We start from the raw sequence: 21,354 nt of genomic DNA on the forward strand, positions 1-21,354 counted from the left end.
AATGTTATAGGTAATAATTAGAACATACATTACCATGTTAAAACAGGAAATTTTAAACGCAACTGCAAGTTAAACATAACCACACCGTTCACACCTCACACACAATTTGATCTTAAGTGCTTTTATTTGATTGATAATATTATCAAGATATTTTCGACGTGTGTCAAATGATAATCTTACTTTTCTCTCACACAAAAAGAGATATTTGTATCAAACGTTAAATTCAAAATTATTTTGACCAAAATATCGGCCCATTTTTTTATGTTATCTGCCTACCAGCAATATAGCTACACCACGCTACACTTAATATAATAAAGAGAAAGGTTTGTATGTACATATATTTGTAAATAATAACAAATATAATTATCACAAAATACCTAAAATCAAAAATCACTTCGTCATTTAAAAAAATATATTATCCTTAAAAAGCTACATTACGATAGTAATTATGGTACAGCGATAAAACAAATATAGTTGGTTCTCATTATTTACGTAGTAAAGTAAAAACTAAAACCGTAATAAAACATTACTTACTTAAAATATAGCTAGTATATATTTCACTTACCACTTATGTAAAACTTTCTTATTATTTGAGTATTAAATATGAATTCAAAATTATAAATATTTAACTCTCACAACTAAATAAGTTCACTCTTCTCAACCACTTGATTATGTAAAAAATATTTGAAATTGGAGCGCCTCTGCGGTTTTTTTTACGTTGCAGAAAAGGCAACGACCCTCCCGCATACAGCCAACGTCAAACGTGATTTTATGATTTTAAACATTTTCAATAAATGGAATACGTTAAAATTAATAAAATTTAATATTAATTTTACTCAGACATATATTTTATTAGCCTTGTTTTTTTAAAGTTATAAATTATAATAGCATTTTAAAGTCCTAATACGGAATACCGATTAATCGTAAAGAGTTAGACGACACTATTAGCTCGTATCATAGCTAACTTCACGTGTAACAAAGCGCGGAGCAATTCCAATTTCAAATTTCAATCCAATGTATGTTATGGTATGGTTTTCAAGAGTACGAAATCAAGTGCTGTTATCAAGTGACTGCAAAATTAACATTGGGATCGGATTGGTCTTAGATTGGAATTGAAATTAGGTTGAAGAGTAAGTCTGCAGATGCTTTTTTTTCACAATATTATGTTCATTTTGTTATATTAATTCCCTTGCTTTTATTATAAAATTAAGGATACCCTTTAAAGATACAGATTATTACTTTTAATACTTCCTAAAGAGGAAGAACGAAACGGCTCGCGCGGGTTAAAAACAACACAAAAAAGTAGGTAGTCATTATAGCAAGATTACTAAACAGCTACGTTTATACGGTTATAGAGACGAGACGAGACAAAATGAAAACGAATTTTAAATTTCATAAAATAAATAAGAATGTCGGCGACCGACGGTTATGCGCTTTTTCCGTACCAAAAAGTGTTCAACGCGGCTATAGAAGCCTACATAATATAAAAATAGATATAAACTTACTTCAAAGCATTCAACTCCTCAACCAGGGTCTGCGCGCTGACGTCATGACATTGAAATATATGCAGTTCCCGTCTCGAACCGCCCGGCGAGCCACCACCAGTCTCCGGGGCCCCTACCACGAAGGCTAGCACATTGTTGTAGAGCTCAGCGGGTTCTGGTGATGTGAAGGCGGTGGGCGAATGCACCCAGGTCGCGGGGAAGCGCTCCATTATGGACTGTGGGGAAAGGGGGTAAGGTTGAGTTTGGATTGTAGTGATGACTTGCGTTGAAGGTGCGTTTGTATAACAATAATGATTTTTTTTTTAATTTTGTCGATTATATCAATTAATTCAGAAATACATAGCATGCATAAAAATATTTGAATGAATGAATTTTATTTACTTGTCAATGTTGAACATGGTTTTACAAATAGGACTCATTTTCGGGAAATATTCCGAAACAATTATAGTTATATAGTATGTTGTATAATATAATTATTAATATATCTACATTTTTTTAAATATTTAAATTAAAATTATTATTGGAAGTATAATTTTATTGATACTCACTCCAGTTTCGTAATCCATCACAAGAACCCATTGTTCTTCTAAACATAGCTGCATCTTTTGACTCCATATTCCTGGAAAATAACATTTTAGTATAATTTTTGACACAGATATATATTGTTGTTTGTATGAACTATGATTACTGTTTATTAAAAAATAAAACACAATCGTTTCTAAAAGTTTCAGTAGAAATATTAAAAATAAAAACGTTCTCTTTATAGTAGTACTTCTACCTTCCATACTTTTTATGACATAACAATAAAATAACGCTTTTCCGAATTATAACTTATCATGAATACCCTCTTTCGGAAGCAGTTTGTTATTCAGGTTCCTTTTACATGAAAATGTATAAATAAATGTACCTACGTGTATTTCTTTATTTAGCGCAAACGGTCTTTGCGTGGTGCCTATAGATTCGTGTTAATTGAGTAAGTGACAGTGGGTAGATAATTTTTAGGTATGTATTATTATACATAACATATTTGTTAATAGTTTTGCTGTGATTATTTCAGTTTAATAAATAAGTACTAAAATTGAAGTGATTAATTATTATTATTATTGTATTAAGTTCCATTTGTATCTCTTACTGACCATTTATGCCTAGAAGATGCAGGGTTTGACGCACTTGGTGCACTTCTCAACTTGTACACCATGCTCAAATGGTGAACTTAGCAACTTGTACACTTCTCAAATGGTACACTTCGCGACTGGTACACGTCTCAAATGGTGCACTTCGCAAATGGTGCACTTTTTAAGATTAGTTGAGATTTGGAAAAATTGTGTAAAAAAGAAAGAATTTTTAGTTTTGGATGTTTAATTTTTATAATTATGTCAACACAATAATAATAATTAAACTATACAGAATCACCTTAAACACTATAACATTTTGGGTCATTTTTATTTTTTCAAAAATAAAAATGTGACTCGGATATAATATTATTAATTATATTATTAAATAGTAACAATTACAAAGTTTTACTTATTATTACTTTTACTAATTTGTTTTTAAGAAACAGGTTATGATTTAATTTAAAGCTTTTATTTAATTAGTAATAGTTAAAAGTTAAATAATAATATTACAAAGGTTATTGATATAATATTATATTATATCATATCTTTATTATGATATTTTTTTACTGTAAATCTACTTTTTTTTGACATAATTATATTATTTTTATTATATCCGAGTCACATTTTTATTTTTGAAAAAATAAAAATGACCCAAAATGTTGATGGTAGAAACACATGGTACACAGATGGTAGTGTTTAAGGTGATTCTGTATAGTTTAATTATTATTATTGTGTTGACATAATTATAAAAATTAAACATCCAAAACTAAAAATTCTTTCATTTTTACACAATTTTTCCAAATCTCAACTAATCTTAAAAAGTGCACCATTTGCGAAGTGCACCATTTGAGACGTGTACCAGTCGCGAAGTGTACCATTTGAGAAGTGTACAAGTTGCTAAGTTCACCATTTGAGCATGGTGTACAAGTTGAGAAGTGCACCAAGTGCGTCAAACCCGCCTACAAGACTGTCAAAAACAAATCCCAAGGTACAAATATTTCACTTAGTTCGGGATGCACTATCCTACATTTGTAATAACTATTTACTGGTCATAATAACTTCATTTCATTTCAATTACCATTTGTCTTCTCCAGTTGCAGCAGCCGCCTCATGCCATCAGCAGGGTACACGATCCCCGTCTCCCTCGTCACCGTGAAGGTGGCCAGGTGTTCCAGCACATATACCGCCCGCCCTCGCAGACCAGCCAGCTGCTCGAATTCGTCCATCGCACGCGCTGCCTGGAAATAATAAATGGTTCTCGGTTATATATTGGTAATTGGTGATTGGTCGTATTAAAATGTTATGAAAAGGATCGAGGATCTAATTATTTAGATTTTAGACTGTATTTTGGTTTTGCAATATGAGGGAAAATTTCTTTTTCAAACGTTTTTGCTGTATGCTTTTGACACACACTTTAAACATACATATTTAATTCAAACTTTGCGCAATACTTTCATTATTATTATTTTTTTGGTTTTATTAAATTATTTAGAATGAAAAAAAAAATAGGAACATAGATATTTGTAAGGATTATCAAAGTGATCCTACTAATATTATAAATGCGAAAGTTTGTATGGATGTTTGTTACTCTTTCACGTAAAAACTACTGAACCGATTACAATGAAATTTAGCACACATATAGAGGGTAACTTGGATTAACACATAGGATAGGTTTTATCCCGGAAATCCCACGGGAACGGGCACTATGCGGGTTTTCCTTTGAAAACGCGGGCGAAGCCGCGGGCGGAAATCTAGTATAATATATTAGTGTCTTTTAAAAGAATTCGCCTATTTATCATTAGGTATCAAGACATAATATAATGTTACTAGTTAAGTATTATATATTGAGATAATAGCTTACCTGGGAGTCCCCCCCACGGGAGCGCCCCCCTGCGCTTGCTCCGCCACTCCGCATTGCCATTTCAATGTTGTTGCATCTTCAGTTATATTGCTTTGGTTGTTGTAATTCTGAAACGAAAAATAGATTTTGTTAGTTTTGTGAAACAAATTATCACATTTTCAATTAAATGGGTCGAAATATAAAATAATAATAACTTTCTTCATCTTGCATATATATGGCTATGTCACTATAATTTTTATCATAAGATCACAATATGTAATGTGCTCTTGCATTTCAATTAATAGTTAAAAAGATTATCTACTTAAAAAAAAAAGACGGGTTGCACTCCGGGAGTGCCGGTATAGAAGTGAAAACTTGATTATTAACGTTCAGCATGTTTGATATTTTGGAATGGTATCCGTCTTACGCATGGAATATAAGGGCTAAAAAAAAATAATTTGGAAAATCCAAAAGTGCACGCCTCATAATTTTTTTTAATAATTATTTATTAATTATTATTTTTGTTTATTTAATAACAATTAAACCACATCGAATCAGACCCTGAAAAATGAAAGGGTTCTATTCCTGAGCATACTCAAGCGTAAGAGAAAAAAAAAAGACTCGATTAGTAAAGTATTTCGGTCGCTATCGTGTTAACAAGAAAATCCTCCGCACATACAGACACACGGACGTCCAAGACAGAACTTTTTTAAACTGTTTTTTAACTAGTTTAAATAACAAAAATGACATCAAAAATATCATGAATGTTAAAAATAGTGTTTTTTCTTAATATGTGTGTGTATGTATTATCTTACAAGTGCAATGTATGATACATAAAGACATTTTAAGTTTGAAAAATCAGATGTTTTGCGCGAAGTGACAGTAGTACCCACCTCAACGCTTCGCTTATGAGGCGTGCAAAAACAAACATCCGTCTTACGCTTTTTCGATCAGGCCACGTGTCCTGACGCGAGTTTAAGATTTTATACCCAACGCCGCTAAAGAAGTTTTCACTACAAAAATATTACCATGTTTTTATTTTGATGGGTTCTACCAGAAAAAATAATCAAAACGAGCAGAACAGCTATCAATGCATCAATATTATCAAAGTTATCTGATGCTATGTGTGATAACTGATAACAGTAAGTGCATAAATGTATCGAAAACAAAGGAACGAACTTTCATACAATTTTTGTAATTGTTTTGATTGTAGACTTATTAAGAATGCTTAAGGTTTATGAATTACTAGCTGCGCTCCGCGGTTTCACCCGCGTCGCTCCGCTTGTGTTGGTATTAGTGTGATGATATTATAGCCTATAACGTTCTTCGATAAATGGGCTATCCAATACCGAAAGAATTTTTCAAATCGGACCAGTAGTTCTTGAGATTAGCGCGTTCAAACAAACAAACAAACTCTTCAGCTTTATCATATTAATATAGATACAGAATAAAATGTTTTAAATATAGTAATTTATTAATTTTAACTATTATTTTGGAAAAATTACTATTTCTGAAGTGTGTCATAACCTGATATTCTTCCGGAGTCATTCAATACTAACTGGCATCAATAAATTAAATTTTATTGCCAACTAGCGGTCCGCCCCGGCTTCGCCCGTGGTACATGTTAACGTTTTCTCTACATAAGAACCATCCTCGTTCTTCAAGGAATATAATAAAAAAAGAATTATCGAAATAGGTTCAGCCGTTCTCGAGTTATGCGCTTACCAACACATTTTGCGATTCATTTTTATATTGCCAATATAATAAAGTTTGCATAATCCCAATTACTGATTAAAGCACTAATTACAAATTAGTTACGCTTAGGTACTTCGTAAACATTCTCGAGATAACAGGCAGTTCCGAATATATAGCTTTAGAAATACGATTTATATTTCATGCGGTAATCAATTTTTTCGTGATTGATGTAATTAATATTATTTAGGTGAGGAGTTTGTTTGTTTGTTTACGCGCTAATCTCAGGAAGTACTGGTCTGATTTGAAAAATTATTTCAGTGTTACATAGCCCATTTATCGAGGAAGGCTATATAAGGCTTTAATATCACGCCAGGCCAACAGGAGCGGAGCCACGCGGGTGAAATCACGGGGCGCAGCTAGTTAAAAGTATATGTATAACGAACGTCGTGGGACTTTTGATTAACATGTTTGACATAAAATATAAATCATGTAGTAAATACTGAAATTCTTAGAAATTTCCATCATGAATGAACTACAATTTCCATACAGGGTTACGTGACGCGCAAGAGGAACATACAGTTTTCTCCCTTACACGTATGATATACATCCATCTGTCCCTTTCTAGTACTTTCTCTAATCCATGGTATACGGAACTACACATACCATGATGTGTAGAAACTCATAGAAAGTTCTGTGCGTGAGATTATTCCATTTTAGTGTACATAGAATAACAATAGTGTAGAAGTCTAGTACATTACTCGTCATTCATATAACAAGCTAAAGGGTATAAGTAGTTTACTGTTTTATCTCGTTCTAACATATTTACTATGATATGGTAGTGAAAGGGACGAAGCTTTAAAATTTTGCTCAATTAACATTTTATAAGCTCGTAGTAGCTGTGCCGCGCGGTTTCATCCGCCATAAAAATCCAGATATATATCCGCTACCGCCACGCGGTGGGTTTCTCTGGTTTGAAAAGGCCTTAAAACTGTAATTCCCTGTTTCAAAGCTTTATCAACATACTAGGTGTGTCCCGCGGACTTACCCGTATTGCTTCGCTCCTGTTGGTATTAACGAGATGATATGCCTGTAGCCTTCTTCGATAAATGGGCTATCTAACAAATCGGACCAGTAGTTCCCGAAATTAGCGCGTTCAAACAAACAAACAAACTCTTCAGCTTTATAATGTTAGTATAGATTAAAGACGTACGTTTGTCCCTTCAACTACATATTTTCATTTCATAATTCATCCATAACATAACGCTTCTGTGGTTTATTAAAAATTGGTAGGTAGTATATATGTACATATTATCTATGGTATAGATTAATTTTCTTAATTATGTTGCAAAATGAAATTTTACTCTCCAACTATAAAAAGTAATCTTCGCATAGATTTCATTTTTATTACAAATGCAAACTGCCGAATCTTAATTTACATCTTAATGAATTACTTACTCTGTTTTAAGACTCATTTATGTTTTCACTTTTTTCGCGGTATGTGTCACACAAACATACAATACTAAGTCACGTAGTATACTGTCATGTATTGTTAGCTATTATTAGTGTTACCTAATATTATTAATAATATGCGTTAAAATGAGCAGGCACGTAAAATTACAAATTTTTGTGTCAGCACAACGATAAGAAATTTTAGTATTAATTTTGTAATGTTTTGCGTTTAAAAAATGATATATTTTCTATTAATCACTCACAATAATTATATCACTCATATCCAACCTACTTACTCTTACAACTTCCTTGTGGTATCACTTAGTAAAAAATAATAACACTGATTGCATAGAATTGATACTACATACTTATATGATGCGTTGATGTCTTTTATAAGAACGTCTCGATTTTGATAATATTTTATTTAATACCAATATGAAAAACCCTATTAATTAATTTTTTAAATCAATAATTTAATTACATATCGATCTTTTACGTTCAACAAGAATTATAAATAAAAATACGTAAAATATGTTATCGATCGAATTTGCCACTCAGATAAGATTCGTTATCATACTTTATCTTCTGTAATCATTATTCATATGAATTTACAATTAATTATATTATAATATATGAATAATTACATTACTTAGATTCGAATTATTTCAACGAATGAATAAAATTAATTCATTCATTCAAAATTCTATCATTTTCAACATAATCATTCCTGCGCTATATTATATGTATATGGGCGGATGGCCATAATCATCAGAATCACCCATATCTTCAGTAAATTATAATGTTGGTGGAAACAAATGAATCATCAATGTTACAAACAAATGTTATGTAATCGCACAAATCTATGCGCTAGTAATTAGGGAATCACTTGATCAATCGCTTTTAATTAGTTTCGATACAACAATGCACAAGATTACTCGGAACAATAGCGATTCGTCGCAAACGTGGTGCTTTTGCCGTTCTTCGTTTGTAACCCAGCAACGTCTGCAGCCGACCATCGACGCGACGCTCCGCTAGATCGACAGTTGTCAAATCTCGTTCCGATGTAATTCTCATCAGCCAGTTATACTTCTACCAGCCAGTAAAACTCCTACATGTATATTATAGATTGAACTATAAATACCTACGTACATAAGTAAATTGAAACAAGACAAAAAATATCAACAAAATACAACAAACTACCCATAATATAATAACTGTAACAAAAATAATTTTTTACGTGTTTTTTACCCAGACAAAAAAATTTAAACTACACTTAAGACCATCTGGAACTAAACTTTTATTTAACTTAAAATGGTATCACATATAAAACTACTATAATTATCTAGAGGACAGGTCAAGGTCAACCACTGAAACTTGATTACTAACAATTTGCAAAATACTAATTAGTTAATTAAAACATGATGTCACATCTAATTTGTAGATCTTTAATATATGCATTTCGTAAATTGGTTATCAATTTCCATAAAATTATTAATTAGTGAGTGTGTTTTCATTTATAACATTAAGTTTGTATATTATTATACTAGGTTTCCGCCCGCGGCTTCGCCCGCGCAGTCAAAGAAAAACCCGCATAGTTCCCGTTCCCGAGGGATTTCCGGGATTGTGTCATTTTCTCGGGATAAAAAGTAGCCTATGTCCTTTCTCGGGTATCAAAATATCTCCATACCAAATTTCATGAAAATTGGTTCAGTAGTTTAGGCGTGATTGAGTAACAGACAGACAGACAGAGTTACTTTCGCATTTATAATATTAGTATGGATGTATTACTAGCTGCGCCACAGATTAGAGAATAGTTACTTCGTAACAGATACATCACTCCCATACAAAAGCTAAAATACCTACGCTATATTTACCTACAAAATGCGTCGCAACTCGGCTGCAGTAAGAAATGTACTCTACGAACACGCACCGAGAAGTGAGTTTCCCGCGCACGCCGCGTGATTGCGTCATCAAACGAAAACTTTAGGGTTGTACCGAGCGCGTAAATTAAACACAGAGTTGCTGAAACACTTAATTTTTTATTGTTAATTATATTTGTTACATTATACAATAAAAAAAATGAAATCTTATTGATAGTAAGTAGTTGTTTCCTTCGGTTTCACCCGCGTGGACCCGCTATAAGGTTTGTGAGTTTCTTTGACTCCGTACTCCGAACTCCCGACACCCGTCCACATCGCAATAACCGGGCATCTTGGTAGCGAGCGCGGGAAACGTGACGCGGGTGCGCAGTCTCGCGTGTGCCAACCAACTGCCGCTTGGGTCGGTACCGACCTACTGTGCGGTAGGCGCTTATAGCGCGACCTTGAGCGAGTGACGGGGGCCTGGCTGCGCTCCGCGCTTTCACCCGCGTGGCTCCACTCCTGTTAGTCTTAGCGTGATGATATATAGCCTATAGCCTTCCTCGATGAATGGTCTATCTAACACCGAAATAATTTTTCAAATCGGACCAGTAAATCCTGATATTAGCGCGTTCAAACAAACAAACAAACTTTTCAGCTTTATAATATAGATAAGTATATAATATATTTAAGAAAGGTATAACTGCCAACAAACTGTTGTACAGTTTGGCAGAGTAATATGTAACAAACTTGTAATTGTTTTTGTGAAAAAAAAAATAGAAGTTAAATTGTTTTGACTACGTAATGATTTCAATGTGACCTCAATGTAAAAAGGATTAGTAATAATGGAGCTTTGAGCTTTTTACTGGCAAAGGATTTACAAAACCATCGTAGTAATTTTTGAACTATTAATTACAAGCAGGTATATAATAAATCTTCCACTATATACTGAGCACACTTTATGTACTAGTAAATTAAACATAGTGGAGACATTTCTCTAGAAATACATAAGTAAACTGGTATTGTTATAAAAAAAAATAAGGGCCACCAAAATGTCACTTATCTAACGCACTATCAGCAAGTACAAATCACCATTACCTAAAAAAGCCTTAAGAATATTTACATGAAAACCTCGACAAGCTGGTCAGTTGACCTATTGCCGTACACGTAACTCTGCGCAAATACGCAAAGAATGCCGCCTGTCGCAGCCTCCAGTGACCTTCATCTGTTTATAGATTAAATTCATACTAGCAAGAGGCTTTTTATTATTCTTGTAGGTACTGTAATGTGTCACTTAATGTTTGGTACCTATGATGTATAGGATCGGTTTTAATTTAAGATAATTTGTTTCAATATAAAGATAATAATCATGTTATCAAATAATTTACTGAGGAATACTTATTAATGCCAAATTTACATACCTATCTATTGAAAACTAAATTTTTATATAATGAGATAAAAATTTACTTTAGATACCGGGCACTGGCCTACGATATCGAATTTTCAACTTAAATTTTAATTTAACACATTTTATAGATACATTGATAATTGTCTCACAGTTATTATGAGGAAAATTATAATCTTATTCTATTTTTAAGCTACACTATAATAACGTGAATAACACATACCTATGAATTATTATTAACTTAATATAATTATTTTCACCACGCTTTTTAGAAAAATAATTCACATAATGTAAAGCTGTATATAAAATGTCTCTTGAGTACTAAAACACTGCACAAACGGTACAAGAATGTCAATTGTTTGATAACGCATATCTTAACCAACTCAAGAGCACACGAAATAATACCTTCTAATCCAAAACATAAAGTTTAATATCAATTGATACGCGAAAACACGTGCGAATATTAATTTAGAAAATTAATCCTTATGATAAAGTAATTAGGGTTCGTTTTAACTTGTACTATTCGTGTAGTTATGACGTCTGACTGATTTCCCCATGATCACACATTCTTTAGTGATGACATAGTGGAGGTTCCAAGGGATTTGGAACTTAGAAGTTATGCTTTCAATCATCATCCAAATAAATATAATCGTAGATAAATTTTAATCTATATAATTTAAAATTATAAAGCTGAAGAGTTTGTTTGATTGTTTGCTTGAATGCGCTAATATCAGGAACTACTGGACCGATTTGAAAAATTATTTCGGTGTTAGATAGCCCATTTATCGAGGAAGGTGCTATAGGTATATCGTAACCTAAAGACCAACAGGAGTGGAGCAATACGGGTGAAACCGCGGGGCACAGCTAGTCAAATATATTTTGTATTTCTAGTCAAATATATTTTGTATTTTGTATTTCATCTGAGATGCTGCACATTTGTACGCGAGGGAAGCGCAAAATCAGTGGCCTACTATTTTTAAATGGCATTGATGTTAATTCATTCTACATAATATAAAATTCTCATTAATGTTCAAAAGAATAAAAGTTTTTATATAATTTTATCTAAGTATTTTTACGCCAAAAGTGTGAACGTGATTTAATAATAATAAGTACAATATAATAAGCAAAGAAATAGGTAGCACAGATCTTGATTGAACTATATAAACAGGATAAATTACTTTTTATTTATTTTAGATTATTTTTAAGGATATATATTTCACATCTAGTTTAGGTATATACTGAAAGTTGGTTTGAAGCTTTCTGTAACTTACGAAGCTTAAAATAGTCTTAATCGTGTCTAGGATCAGTTTTAATAATTCACACACTTTCTTAACCAAAGAGGAACCATGTCTATAAAAATAATATAAAACTAAAAATAATAAATGTTGTGTGGTTTTATTTTATTTTTATTATCGTATTTGTACGATAATTATCGTACGTTTCGACCGTCACGCGACATACGCTACACAGACCAAAAAGTTTGAGACGATATTGTAATAAAAGTTTCACTTTAAAAATAAATTGACTTTTCTCCCGCCCAAAAATATTATGTACCTATTGGATAAAAATATGATGGAAAATCCTGTCTTTAAAAATGTCGGCAATTTGTTCACTCCATAAAGCAATAATAATTACATATCGAAATGTTTTGAAACTGATAACGTTATTTCAAGGCACCGATCGGAATGCGATTATGCAACTGAAGTATATAAACAATGTATTAGCGATATACAGCCTTGTTAGCAGCCTTCAATCACATGTAAAATTAGCACTTCTTCTGTGAAGGCGGTATAATATTAGTGTAAATTATTTTGAAAATTTTACTTACGTACTAACTTCCTGAATTCGCGCTAGTCCAGGATAATGAAATACATAATCCCTACTAATATTATAAATGCGAAAGTAACTCTGTCTGTCTGTCTGTTACTCAATCACGCCTTAACTACTGAACCAATTTGCATGAAATTTGGTATAGAGATATTCTGATACCCGAGAAAGGACATAGGCTACTTTTTACCCCGGGACATAGGATAGGTTTAAGGTTTTATCCCGGAAATCCCACGGGAACGGAAACTATGCGGGTTTTTCTTTGACTGCGCGGACGAAGCCGCGGGTGGAAAGCTAGTAGATTATATTTGTAAGTAGGAAAAAACAATTTCAAATGATAATAGGATCATTTAAAACTGGTTAAGTTAAATCGTAAGGCAAAAAAATCCTATTATCTCCCTTTCTTCTAAGTTCTAAACTTTATATTAGTTTATGTGAAGTCCATTCAGTCAATTTCAAAACGACATGAACCTTTATTTTTCGTAAATACTTTTCATATTCGGGCTTTTTACAGAAGTTTAAATAATATTATGTATTTGTTGTAATATATGTTTGTGTTCCTCATTTGCCGATTTTATTACACACTACTATAATAAGTACCTACTGGGTTTAAACAATAAATATCTATTCAAATCACAACGATGTACACAGCATTAATGATAAACTTGCCAACCTTATTTCTTATGAATCATCACATTTGCTATGTGCTAACGTTATATGAAAATACTTGATAATTTAGTTCGCACTAGAATAAGCCATTAAAGACAACCAGTTTAGTGAGACCTCTGTATTACATTGAAGGCAATATGTTTAAGGGACCATGAATCTTCTATGAAAGTATGGTCGATGATATGAGATAAAGAACACTGTTGATTAGAAACTTATGGTGATAGGTATCATGCTACTCTTTAAAAAAATATTTGAATTACCTAATTTTTTTGTATTAAAGCTATAAATAACGTATTCAACATCCAGATTTACAGAACACGCCCCCTAACTACTACTTAATTGAAATATTTATTTTGAGTTTTGATCAATGTTTAATTAAAAATATAATCACTGTTTTTTTAAACATAGCTTTAAAGTTACACAAATATATTATGACTAATGACTAATATTATAAATGCGAAAATTTGTGAGGATGTGTGTGTGTGTGTTTGTTACTCTTTCACGCAAACTCTACTGAACCGATTACAATGAAATTTGGCACACACATAGAGGGTAACTTGGATTAACATATAGGATAGGTTTTATCCCGGAAATACCACGGGATCGGGAACTATGCGGGTTTTTCTTTGAAAACACGGGCGAAGCCGCCTGCGGAAATGTACTTATGAATAAATATCATATTTTAGTACATAATACCTAATATAAATGCTATGTCTAGTCTTTTCCTACGCATCATAACAGGCACAAAGAGATGATAAGACGTAATCACAAGTATTTTATCATTTCAAAGATATAATATTGAACAATTGATTTCATATTAATATATGTAATCAAATTGATAAGGAATGAATATATTACACATGATATTATATTTTATAAGGCAGAAAATAATGAAATATATTTTTATGTCATATTTTATGTATGTATTTTACTGATTTCCCCAATATTTGGGCGTATTTATGTCCAACTTGGGGTCGATTTTTCAATCCTCCGTTAAAATTTATTCATCGATTAACGTATTAAACTACTAAAAATTGGGTCTATTGTCCGACTTTTGTTATTTTACAGGTGATATTTTCATATTATTGTGTAAAACTTTATTGAACGGTTAATTTTTAACTAAAGATTGAATAACCGCCCCTTGATCAAGTTCATTTTTTTATTGTAAAACTTTTATGACCTCATTTTGTTCATTGTCTGCTTATAATAACAAAACATAATATAAATATTAATTTACGAATAAATAATGAAATTTAACACCTTCTTTTCTGCTCCGTATTTAACTTATTCGCTTTCTACCTACATTCTTATTACTCTAAAAGAGTACCTAACTGTAAAAATTAGCATTTAGAAATAGCAGGCTAATATTTTTAATGGCGGCTATAAAAGATACGTATGTGTATGGTAAGTGTTATAAAAAGTATTGTTTGAATGGATTATCTGAACACGTAAATGAAAAACAACTCAAATTTGCACTAAGAATAGAAATGATTGAAAGGTACTAGCTATATCCCATAGCTAGTAAACTTAGAACTGTTGAAATGCTTGTTAGTTTTATTAATTCACTGGCTGCGCTCCGCGGTTTCACCCGCGTGGCTCGTGGCGCGTGATGATAGCCTGCCTCGATAAATGGGCTATCCAACACGGAAAGAATTTTTCAAATCGGACCAGTAGTTCTTGAGATTAGCGCGTTCAAAAAAACAAACAAACTCTTCAGCTTTATAATATTAGTATAGATTGTATAATTTGTTGTTCTGAATCAAATCTTATCATAATTGTGTTAAGCCTCGTGCCCCCATGTGGAATATCAGGGACTTCGAACTGATTAACTGATTTATTTCTTTTACTGTTGTATTTCATGTTTCAACTGCGCATAGAATCTAAAACCATAGGGGTTACCATGATGTCTTATAAGACTTATAGACTATATTCTGGAAATAATACTGCTATATCAGTTATATTTCCAGAATGGAAAAGTGATGGCGCTAGACGACCTGTATAGCGCTGTCATTTTTCCACACTGCCAATAATAATGCTTTATGACGACATAGTAAGGCTGTGTTGTGTACTATCTGACCACAGTATAGGGCCAACTTCAGAACTATAAACTAACCACAGTATAGTGCTAACCTCAGTATTATAAATAACGATTCAATTGATATTGTAAAGACCTGTATACGCCTTCGTACACCGTTAGCTAGTATGCAAAAATGTAGTGAAAGCAAAATATTATGAATTTAATTGGACTATTATAAAAGTAATCAATCAATCACAATTATGAGGTAATTGTAATGAATCGTTCGTGTTATTACGAAATGGTTATTTAATTATCAAATGATATATGTGTATGTTATGTTACTCTTGAGTCTTGATAATAATACCTACGTGTTAGCCTAGGCTGGCTCAAAGAAAATTTCAGTAGAAAGACTTTTTGCCTTCTTTGGAAGGTCATAAATTATGACTATATACTATATTTGTTTATGCCATTTTCAGTGCTATTAAATAAATATTTTTAAAGTCATGACCTTTATAAAACAGGGGACCTTTATCAGAGGGAATGAATGTCTTCATTAGATCGAAGAATAAAACTTTTATCGAAGAAAATCTTTTTTTCCATACATATTTATGCATTCACATTAGTTACTAATCAATGCAGCATATCATTAATCGTTGTCGTCTCTACGGTAAGAATTAAATATGAAGATAAGTTATTGGCAATTTAAACCACCTGTGTACAACGACAAAGCAAAGAAAATTGCGCAATCAACAACTGTCGATGGCTTCAAAACCACTTATGGGCTGTATGTAATATGGCTGCCACACCCAAGATGCGTACAGACGAAATTTTATTGTAATGTGATTATACGCTACGTTAAAAAAACGTATTAAAACGTGTGTGTTCATACGATTGTATAATTATGTTTCTGATTGTATAAAATCTTCTCGTGATCTCCTGTACTAAAAAGTTAATAGGTGCTGTGCTTCGCAGGAACAGTTGATGCAAATATAATCACTTTTCAAATCTCAATCTTATACATTAAGAATTAATTATATTTCCATCCACTTAAGCATAAAATAGTAAATCCAAACATCTATAAATGTTTGGATTTACTATTTTATGCTCGTCAAATTATGTTGTCAGACTGTACGAATTCTTGTATATTATGCCCTTTACCTCATGTTGAGATCTTTTACCAATTCACCAAATTATACCAAATGTACGTTAGATGAAGGTTTAGGTGAATTTAAAGATAAATTGTCATAATTTATCTAGTTTCGAGCCTTGGATCATTCAATTCAGCCAGTTATCATCAGTATAACTCGAAATTGTATCAATAGCGTAACATTGAAACAGTCCCATAGGGCCCATAGGTAATGACATGTTGGAATGACCTTACTGGGCTTTCATTATAATCAATAAACACGTTGTTAGAATAAAATGGTTTAAAAATTAATTGCAGGAACCGAACCGGTCAACCTCCATCTAATATGGTCATAGCTTCCTGCATTGCATTTCCAATTATATTAATATTTGTATCACGTACTTATTGCAGGAACCCGCCAGTGTCTATGGTCTTCGGCCATATTGGAATTATGGACCGTTACCCGTATTATAGATTATGTAGGTACATGTTCATAACCTAGAATGGGGTACCTAGATAACCCAGGTTTGCTAAAAGTGCTGAAAAGTGGTCTATTGGTCTTCTAACATGTGGACTATTAATCTTATTTTGCTCACTGAAATACACCACTAAGGGCTGATTTTTCAATCCTTGGTTAAAACTTATTCGTCGAATAATGTATAAAACTACCATTTTAAAAACGTATTCTAATTGCCCGTATTTGACAGTTTACGTGACATTTTAATATTATCGTGTAATACTTTATTGGACGGATGAGTTTTATCCAAGCATTGAAAAATCAGCCATAAATAATAAAGCCTGTTACTATGTGAATATGACTTTTGCCCACTGTAACCTATCACTATAAATGAATGAAGCCTGTTTTAAGTACGTGAATATCTACTGAAAGAATATGGTAGGTATTGTAGATACATCACCACAATCTAACGGTACCTAGTTATGTGGTCCCTTTACATATTTTCTACCTGGTAGTACGTTTTAACGCTAGTTCATAAACTTTAGATTATTATTCAAGCTGAGTTTTATCATCTAATTCACTATATAGAAAATTTATTTTTAAAATAAACGAGTGAAACATACTTTCTTTTGTAAACAAACAAACGATTGAAATTACCTATGATTATTGGTGCCGAATGGGTACATTATCTCTTTTTATTTGGACTTAATTAAAAGTAATGAGTGGAACAACCAATTACTTTTAATTTGCGTTACCATTAACCTACAAATTATATTAACATAATTTTTTTTTATTTTTTAAAGGCTTTGTTAAATCCATTGAAAGTCTTTTCTGTCTGAGTTCACTGAATAAAGGTTAAGAAATGTAGAAACACAATTTCTACTTAATTAATGTGTGAATGAAAACTTTTTTGCGATTTATCAGACGGCTCTGTATCGCATTATTACTCTGTGGAATTGATTACATTCCAGTGTTTCCCAAAGTATAGGTATGTAATGTAATTCATATAAATTTGTCTGATGGTGGGTAAGAAATATTAATCATCCATAATTTGTAGTCTTATACACGAGAATGCCTTTTGAAATTTACCTGCGGCAAGCCAAAGGTTTCGACGTGTACCTGTGATAAAGGGACTGAGTTTTTTTCCTTATCTTAATCGTTTGCTTCATCGCAGGTCTTTTATTTAGCACCTATAGAACACACCTTATGCATGCCTCACGAATTCTTGTCACTGAAGAGTTGTAAACATTAATTAAAATACAGCTGAGTTGCGTATACCTTCGGAGCAACGACCGGCGACACTTGTGCGCCATCTACCGGCGGCCTTTTCTCAAACTATTTTATATCTTTACACTTTACACATGTTGATCAACAATTTTCGATAAATATAATACATTCTGTTACACTATGAAGTGGACTAACAAAGGGTTGAAGTATAACATAGACGTAAGCAGATGAAAGTAACAGTATGCTCAAAATAGGGAGTGGCGTCACGGGAAAGCGGTCACTGAGATACTCTGTCGTATGCGCGCGCGCTGACGTGTCGTGGCATCTTTCACCCCATTAACAAATCGCCTCCTTAGGTCCTAATAACTTACCGTTTGCAGTCAAGTTTCGAAACACACACACAAAACACGTAACAAATACTTCGCGCCTGAACGGCGACCCGGTAAGCACTGGAAGTGTCGGCCGCGTTCACGTCCTCCCCTCCCCGCAGCGGAGCCTCCGGCCTCCGCAGGTGATACGTGTTGCGGCGGGTGGCAGTGGCTCATCGCGTCCGAGAGCGATAGCGCGTTTATCAAGTTCCAGCTATGTCTGCGAACGGCACCGCGGCTGCGGAACCGCGGCTGTGCCACGTGCGAAAAGTCCCCGATTTCGACGGCTATGGCTTCAACCTGCACGCCGAAAAGGGCAAGCCGGGCCAGTACATCGGCAAGGTGGACGAAGGATCGCCCGCGGAGAAGGCGGGGCTGCGCCGCGGCGACCGCATCCTTGAAGTGAACGGTCACAGTATAGCGGGCGAGACGCACAAACAAGTGGTAGCGCGCATCAAGGAGCGCGGCGACGACGCCGAGCTACTGGTGGTGGCCCCCGCGCCCGGCGAGCCCATGCCGGACCTGGACGCGCCCGAGCGGCCTGCCAACAACACTGCGGCCTCCTCCAACGACTCCACGCCGACCACCGGCTCGACAGGCTCCGACCGGACCGACGGAGCGTCCCCTGAGCCACCCCGCCTCAACCTGCAGATGACAGCCGCGGAGATGCGTGCTTTCTTAGCGGCTAAAAAGAAAGTAGACCCCAAAAAGGTGCCAATGGATCTCAAATCCAAGTTCGATATCGTTAAGAAGTTGTGAGGTGCCGTGTCGTGTGTGCGTGATGCGAGCTCGCGTGTCGATGAAACGCCCTATTGTACATAACGGAGGCGCTGTTGCCTATGCGCAGGTGCAATGCGGTGTTGCCAGCCCGCGCCGTGACATCAGTACTCTACCGTGTCATGTTTGATTTGTGATCGTATCCCTGTACAATTTTTGTATCATAATATTACCGAAAGAATGTAACATATCGTGCCTATAAAATTGCCATTGAAGTTGTACATAGGTACTTAAGGAATTTAATGGAATATTTTTTATTTATGTGCGTAACAGATTTAAATTTTATTAATTGATTATTATCTAATTGTTTTAGTTAGAATAATGTTTAATTAAGTGCAATTATTGTTGAGTGATTTAATAAACAAGTTGAAAAATAGTTTTTGTATTTTTGCACTTGACAGCTGTGCGTCTTTTTGCGTAACCTTAAAAATATATTCCGATTTCCGATGAAGGAATGTCGAATGCATGCATTCCAAGAACACATAATACAACCTACTCTATAGTTTTATTGTTTCAGAAATGACCAATGTTATCTCAGTCTGGCATAAAAGCGATAAAACGCAAAACGAATAACAGGATGTGTAGTGATTTCTGTACAGATAATCGATATTCGATAAAAAATTAAGTATTTTTCGTCGGAATTTTAATTAATTCCAATATATTGTAAATTTTTAGTTAAACAACCTATTTCTAGATTGTTCGAAACTTGTTTTTTAGTGAGGATTTTGTTATGGAGTATAAAAACTAAGGTTACGTTGAAACAAGGTTATTTGCTTCGGATCTAAAAGGTATTTTGTTATGTTCATGGAATCACGAGGTATACTTGAACATTATTAATTCATTACTCATCAATTACTAATAGTTCTTGGTACTATTAAATCTTGTATACACAATATAATTACCTAGTACTTAATCATCATTTTATATAATATAACTAGGTACATTTTTTTGAGTGGCACAAATTTTTTTTTTTTAAATAATGTGGCAATAACATTTCATATTATATAAAAAAGACGTAACAATGAATCGATATAAAATTTAAGAAGTAAAATAAGCCCAAATCAAATTATTTTTATAAAAAAAAAACTATGCCTGCCCTTCTCGCTCCAATATAGACTATAAAATAATAACTATCTTATATCTATCTTGCACTATATTAATACATTGCAAGAAAACAATATAAAAATATCCACTAGTAATTGACTCACGATAAATTGAATCTCATTTATTTATTATTAAAAGTAAGAAACATCAAGAAATAAACAAACCTTTATATGGATAAAATATCGCATAATACGAAGATATTCACAAATTTTCCGTATCTTTGTGGAATTTAAGGAAAAGGTGTCTAAAGTTATTTCTGTGCGATACCACGAATTTATAATACATAATTAAAATATTTGTATAAGAACAGAATGGTAATTACATTAAGTACATAGGTACTAAATTAATATACAAACATATTTTCTAGATAAAAATATTAATGTTTATTTATGTTGCTAAAAATGTTAAAGTTTTGATCTTTAGATCGATGCATTGGTGTATGTTTGTTATCACACCAATGACCAAACCTACTGAACGGATCTTAAATAAAGTTTGCTGTGTTGTAACGAAGGTGAAGTCACAGTGAACAAGTTGTATAACAATGTTCATTTGAAGCATTCATACTTCAGGATTGCTTTATGCCGTTATGACTTTTTGACTGACTTCATTTTTATCCTAAGGCTTCTAGATGGGTCAAAGAATATCTAAAGTCATGCATTACCTTATTTTAAGAACTAATATGTTATGTATATAATTATTTAATACATAATATAAGCATTTATATTTTAAATATATTTTGTAAAACAATATTAACAGACAATAAGACCTGAAAGGAAAATTACGTGAGTATAGGATGCAATAAAAATCTTAGTTTATCAATGACTCATAGTGTGATGTATGTCGTGACTTCTGGTTACATTTTAGATAAGAAGGTAAGGCTCTGTAGATGTAACCTTAAATGGGAGTTTTATATG

General features: G+C 33.1%; 2 protein-coding genes and 1 long non-coding RNA gene across 4 annotated transcripts in view; 1 reads left to right on the forward strand and 2 right to left on the reverse strand.

Annotated features, from left to right (window-relative positions):
- LOC149477772 (uncharacterized) overlaps positions 1-5,501 on the reverse strand; it is a 172,616-nt gene extending 167,115 nt beyond the window's left edge. The window contains exon 1 of the long non-coding RNA XR_016317557.1: positions 5,401-5,501. This is a non-coding gene — a long non-coding RNA (uncharacterized LOC149477772). The remainder of the gene's footprint in view (positions 1-5,400) is intronic.
- Positions 1-18,699, reverse strand: part of LOC149477776 (epidermal growth factor receptor kinase substrate 8-like) — a 39,558-nt gene extending 20,859 nt beyond the window's left edge. For both annotated transcript variants that reach the window (XM_089710350.1, XM_089710349.1), the window contains exons 1-5: positions 18,563-18,699; positions 4,482-4,588; positions 3,699-3,858; positions 2,054-2,124; positions 1,506-1,720 (exon numbers count right to left, since the gene is read on the reverse strand). In XM_089710350.1, the coding sequence (XP_089566476.1) occupies positions 1,506-1,720; positions 2,054-2,124; positions 3,699-3,858; positions 4,482-4,541 (506 nt within the window). In that variant the 5' untranslated portion in view covers positions 4,542-4,588; positions 18,563-18,699. The remainder of the gene's footprint in view (positions 1-1,505; positions 1,721-2,053; positions 2,125-3,698; positions 3,859-4,481; positions 4,589-18,562) is intronic.
- LOC149477777 (Na(+)/H(+) exchange regulatory cofactor NHE-RF1) lies at positions 18,685-19,712 on the forward strand. Its single transcript, XM_089710382.1, has one exon. The coding sequence runs from the start codon at positions 18,776-18,778 to the stop codon at positions 19,316-19,318; it is 543 nt and encodes a 180-aa protein (XP_089566508.1). The 5' UTR covers positions 18,685-18,775; the 3' UTR covers positions 19,319-19,712.
- Positions 19,713-21,354: the final 1,642 nt, after the last annotated feature.

Source organism: Colias philodice, chromosome 24 (genome assembly GCF_061535455.1).
Source record: "Colias philodice isolate Cphi_HAF_F1 chromosome 24, ilColPhil1 Martin Lab GWU primary, whole genome shotgun sequence".
Taxonomy (NCBI): Eukaryota; Metazoa; Arthropoda; class Insecta; order Lepidoptera; family Pieridae; genus Colias; species Colias philodice.

Bases quoted from the DNA above. Each gene is read 5' to 3' on its own strand.
- LOC149477777 (XM_089710382.1), top strand. From the start codon at position 18,776: ATGTCTGCGAACGGCACCGCGGCTGCGGAACCGCGGCTGTGCCACGTG.